Below are 5,867 nucleotides of genomic sequence, written 5' to 3'. Positions count from 1 at the left end.
GGCCATCCTTCCACGTGGGTTGGCCACAGGACGGGACATTTAACCTCGACATTATTTCTCAGGTGAAATCCAGAATCATGGATCCAGGACCGCATGGCCATCCTGACCAAGTGGCTTACATCGTAACTTGGGAAGCCCTGGCCTGTATTCCCCCGCCTTGGGTCAAACCCTTCGTCACCCCCAAAGGCCCCTCTCTCCCATCGGCTCCAACCCCTCCGCTCCTCCCTTCACCCGCCCCAACCCGACTTTCTACTCACTCTTCTTTATATCCAACCCTGACTAAAGCCTCTAGCGAACAAAAAGATAAGAGGCCACCTATGACAGTTCCGGTGTTACCGCCGGAGGAAGGCCACCTCATAGATCTCCTAACCGACGACCCCCCACCTTATCAAGGCCCTGCCCCAATGAGAGAAGCTGCCCCAGCAGAAGCAGCTCCCAGCGCCCCGACCGCTCCGGCGCCCTCCCCGGTGGCCGGACGACTGCGGGGCTGCCGAGAGCAACCCCCAGACTCCACCTCGCAGGCCCTTCCTTTGCGAACGGGGTCAAATGGCCAACCCCAATACTGGCCCTTTTCTGCCTCCGATCGCTATAATTGGAAAAATAACAATCCTTCTTTCTCCCAAGACCCCTCCAGGCTTGTCTCCTTAATTGAGTCCATCTTAGTTACTCACCAACCCACGTGGGACGACTGCCAACAGCTGCTGCAGGCACTACTAACCACTGAAGAAAAGCAGCGAGTCTTTTTGGAGGCCCGGAAAAATGTCCCGGGCGAAAACGGTCGTCCCACCCAACTACCTAATGAGATTGACGCTGCTTTCCCCCTGGGGCGCCCCGACTGGGATTTCTCCACGGTTGAAGGTAGGAACCACCTACGTCTCTATCGCCAGTTGCTCATAGCGGGTCTCCAGGGGGCAGCAAGACGCCCCACCAATTTGGCCCAGGTAAAACAAGTCATCCAGGGTCCTGAGGAGTCCCCCTCCGCCTTCCTAGAGCGGCTTAAAGAAGCCTACCGCATGTACACTCCTTATAACCCTGAAGACCCGGGGTGCAACCTCCCCATGTCCTTTATCTGGCAGTCCGCCCCAGATATTAGGAGGAAACTAGAGAGATTAGAAAATCTCAAGGAGAGTTCCTTACAAGACTTAGTAAAGGAGGCAAAACGTATATTCAATAAGAGAGAGACACAAGAAGAAAGAGAGGAGAGGCTTAGGAAAGAGGCAGAAGAAAGGGAAAATGCAAGAGATCGTAAGAGAAATAAAGAGTTTAGTAAACTGTTGGCCACCGTAGTTTCAGGACAGCGGCAGGATAAGTTAGGGGGAGAGCGGAAGGGGCCCCGAATAGATAAAGACCAATGTGCATACTGCAAAGAAAAAGGACACTGGATTAGAGACTGCCCAAAGCGACCAAAGGGGCCCCGCCGACCGAGGCCCCAGACGGCCCTGCTAACTTTGGAAGACTAGGAGAGTCAGGGCCAGGAGCCCCCCCCTGAGCCCAGGGTAACTCTCGACGTTGGGGGGCAACCTGTCACCTTCCTGGTGGACACCGGCGCTCAACACTCCGTGCTGACTCGTCCGGCGGGACCCTTGAGTAACAAGTCGGCGTGGGTCCAAGGCGCCACGGGAGGTAAGCGATACCTGTGGACCACGGACCGAAGGGTACGCCTGGCCACCGGAGAGGTAATCCATTCCTTTCTACATGTGCCTGATTGCCCCTACCCCCTGTTGGGACGAGACCTCCTCACCAAGCTCAGGGCCCAAGTGCATTTCAGAGAGGCGGGATCTTGTGTGACGGGGCCCCAAGGGGAGCCCCTCCATGTTTTGACCCTAAAATTGGAAGATGAATATAAGCTCTACGAAGAGGAAAGACCTAATGAGGCTCAAGGCGGCCTCTGGCTACAAAAATTCCCGCTAGCATGGGCCGAGACCGGGGGGATAGGACTGGCCGTTAGACAGCCGCCCTTAATAATATCTCTAAAAGCTACCGCCTCCCCGGTGTCAATCAAGCAATACCCCATGTCCCGAGAAGCCTACCAAGGAATCCGGCCGCACATCAAGAGACTCTTAGACCAAGGAATCTTAATCCCCTGCCGGTCGCCCTGGAACACCCCCCTCCTCCCTGTAAAAAAGCCAGGCACGGGAGACTATAGGCCAGTTCAAGATTTGAGAGAAGTCAACAAGAGGGTAGAAGACATACACCCCACAGTCCCCAACCCGTACAATTTATTGAGTGGGCTCCCGCCAACCCATGTCTGGTATACGGTGCTAGACCTTAAAGATGCCTTCTTCTGCCTGAGATTGCATCTAGATAGCCAACCCCTTTTTGCCTTTGAATGGAAGGATCCAGAGCTGGGGATATCCGGACAGTTAACTTGGACCCGCCTCCCACAAGGGTTCAAAAACAGTCCGACTCTTTTCGATGAGGCTCTGCACCGAGACTTGGCTGACTTCAGAGTCCAACACCCAACCCTCATCCTGCTGCAATATGTAGATGACCTCCTACTAGCGGCAAAAACGGAAGAAGACTGCAAAAAAGGTACGTCTGCCCTCCTCGAGGCTTTGGGGACTTTAGGATACCGGGCATCGGCAAAAAAGGCCCAAATATGCCAACAACAAGTCACCTATCTGGGCTACCGGATAAAAGAAGGACAGAGGTGGCTGACTAAAGCCCGCCAACAGACCATCATGAACATTCCAGTCCCTAAAAACCCCCGCCAGTTGCGGGAATTCTTGGGGACAGCGGGGTTTTGCCGCCTTTGGATACCGGGTTTTGCCGAAATGGCAGCACCTCTCTACCCTCTCACAAAACAGGGAGCATACTTTGACTGGCGGGAAGAGCATTCCAATGCCTTCGAAAATATTAAGAGGGCCCTATTGACCTCTCCCGCCCTCGGGCTCCCGGACCTGACTAAACCCTTCGGGTTATACGTAGATGAAAAGCAAGGTTATGCAAAGGGGGTCTTAGTCCAGACCATAGGACCCTGGAAGCGCCCTGTGGCATACCTCTCCAAGAAACTAGACCCTGTGGCGTCAGGATGGCCACCCTGCTTACGCATGGTGGCCGCCATCGCAGTCCTCACCAAAGACGCCCACAAGTTGACTATGGGACAACCTCTGACCATCTTCGCCCCCCACGCGGTAGAAGCCCTCATCAGACAGCCACCAGATCGCTGGCTATCCAATTCCCGGATGACTCACTACCAAGCCATGCTCCTGGACACGGACCGAGTGCATTTCGGTCCCATCGTGGCACTCAACCCGGCCACCCTGCTCCCGATCCCGGAAGAACCCGAATGGCATGACTGCCACTTGATTCTTGCGGAGGCGCATGGGACCAGGCCAGACCTGACAGACCGACCACTGCCGGACGCGGACTTCACCTGGTACACTGACGGTAGCAGCTTGGTGGACAACGGACAAAGGAAGGCGGGGGCAGCTGTGACTACGGAAACCGAGGTAATCTGGGCAGAAGCCCTTCCGCCGGGGACCTCAGCCCAGAAAGCCGAACTCATCGCCCTGACCACGGCCCTCCGGATGGCAGAAGGTAAGAAGTTGAATGTGTACACCGACAGCCGGTACGCATTCGCCACAGCCCACATCCACGGAGAAATTTATAGACGCAGAGGGCTCCTTACCTCTGAGGGAAAAGACATCAAAAATAAGACTGAGATTCTAGATTTACTAAAGGCCCTGTTTCTTCCCCGAAAACTCAGTATCGTACATTGCCCAGGACACCAAAAAGGAGACAGTCCCGTGGCGCGAGGAAATCGGATGGCCGACAGAGCGGCCCGAGAGGCGGCCTCAAGCGGGCCACCCGATGCCTCGCAAATCCTCCCTCTGGCCTCGGGACTTGTCAATACTTATGCCTCAAATTGGCCGTTCCAGTATACTGAAGAAGACATAGGCCTACTACGGAAGATGGGAGCTTCCTATAAACCTGAAGAGGGATGCTGGACTTATCAACAAAAGCCAGTAATGCCCAAGAAACAGACTCAGGAATTCTTTGACCATCTACACAAATTAACCCACCTTAGCCCCCGAAAAATGAAGGCCCTCATAGAGAGAGAAAACCCATATTATTTATTAGAGGGGGACAGCCTTTTACAGCAAGTGGCAGGCAGCTGCAGGGCCTGCGCCCAGGTTAATGCAAACAAAGCCCGATATGGGATCGGAACCCGGGTGCGGGGACACCGACCAGGCATATATTGGGAAATCGACTTCACCGAGGTGAAACCAGGACACTATGGCTATAAATATCTCTTGGTGTTTGTGGACACTTTTTCTGGCTGGGTAGAGGCCTTCCCCACGAAACAGGAGACGGCCCGAACAGTCACCAAGAAGCTGCTAGAAGAAATTTTTCCCAGGTATGGAATGCCCCAGGCACTAGGGACCGATAACGGGCCAGCCTTCGTCTCCCAGGTAAGTCAGCTGGTGGCTAAGCTGTTGGGGATTAATTGGAAATTACATTGCGCCTACAGACCCCAAAGTTCAGGGCAGGTAGAACGAATGAATAGAACCATCAAGGAGACCTTAACCAAATTAACGCTTGCAACTGGCTCCAGAGACTGGGTGTCCCTACTGCCCCTGGCCCTATACCGAGCCCGGAATACCCCAGGGCCCCACGGCTTAACCCCATTTGAAATACTATATGGGGCCCCACCGCCGGCCACCACTCTCCTCGATCCCCATATTGCTGAACATGCTAACAGCCCTTCTTTAAAAGCCCATCTGCAGGCGCTCCAGATCGTACAAAAAGAAGTTTGGAGACCACTGGCCGCAGCCTACCAGGAACAGCTGAACAAACCCGTGATCCCGCATCCATTTCAGATCGGAGACTCTGTCTGGGTCCGCAGACATCAGACTAAAAACCTCGAGCCCCGGTGGAAAGGACCCTATACAGTCCTCTTGACTACCCCAACCGCCCTGAAGGTAGACGGCATCGCTGCTTGGATCCACTCCTCGCACGTTAAGCGTGCCCCGTCATCGAGCTCCGCCGACATCAGCCAAGACAGCCCGGACGGACCGCCTCGATGGAAGCTCCAGCGCTCTCAAAATCCACTCAAGATAAGACTTTCAAAGATTATATAGCTGTAATCCTTATAATCTTGGGTTCCCTGTCACCTGTATCCCCTACTAACCCCCATACCCCAAAACAAATAACCTGGAAACTTCTAGATGGGCTAACTGGCGAGGTACTCAACTCGACCACCGAGATTCACCCCCCCAACACTTGGTGGCCAATTCTATATTTTAACTTCAAAGACCTCGTACAAGTAACTTGGGCCGGGGGACTTCTGCAGGACAACGGGTTTTGGGCATGCCCAGGGTATATGAAAAACTGGAAAACTTGCGGGGGCCTACAACATTATTGGTGTAGTTCTTGGTCCTGCGTGACCTCAAATGATGGCAAACATAAGTGGGACGTTGGAAGCAGGGATGGAATTACCTTCTCGTTTGCACTAAAGGCCCCCGACTGGGGTGCATATTCCCCAGGCCCAGACGGGAAAGATAGGTATGCCCAAGTTAAGATAATGTTCAACCAAGAAACAGCAAAGGGACTCCGTTGGACTTCAGGGCTCAGCTGGGGAATTCAGACCACTATGGGGCCCATCTATTGGCATGGCCCCTATTACGGGGGTATCTTAACCATCCTCCAAACCATAGAAACCCCAGGCCCCACTGCTGCTGTCGGACCCAACACCGTCCTGACGGCTCGGAGCCCTCAAGCCCCTAAGATACGCCCCGTAATCAAAATTAACACCCCCTCACCTAGTCAGTTGACACCTCTGCCAGGACCATCAGAGGCCCCTACACCAGAAACTAGGGACCGATTATTCAACCTGGTACAGGGAGCCTACTTCGCCCTTAACG

At 54.1% G+C, this 5,867-nt stretch overlaps 1 protein-coding gene across 1 annotated transcript; it reads left to right on the top strand.

Moving 5' to 3' along the window:
* Positions 1 to 317: 317 nt before the first annotated feature.
* On the top strand, positions 318 to 4,393 carry LOC148774949 (uncharacterized). The gene is given in 2 exon segments (XM_088827580.1): positions 318 to 4,335; positions 4,338 to 4,393. Coding segments are annotated over 2 exon segments (4,074 nt in total).
* Positions 4,394 to 5,867: the final 1,474 nt, after the last annotated feature.

This window comes from Moschus berezovskii, chromosome 18 (assembly GCF_049115385.1).
Source record: "Moschus berezovskii isolate FMDL1 chromosome 18, NW_MosBer_1.0, whole genome shotgun sequence".
NCBI classification, from domain to species: domain Eukaryota; kingdom Metazoa; phylum Chordata; class Mammalia; order Artiodactyla; family Moschidae; genus Moschus; species Moschus berezovskii.
The sequence above is the reverse complement of the archived record's forward strand: the minus strand, read 5'-3'. Positions and strand labels throughout refer to the sequence as shown.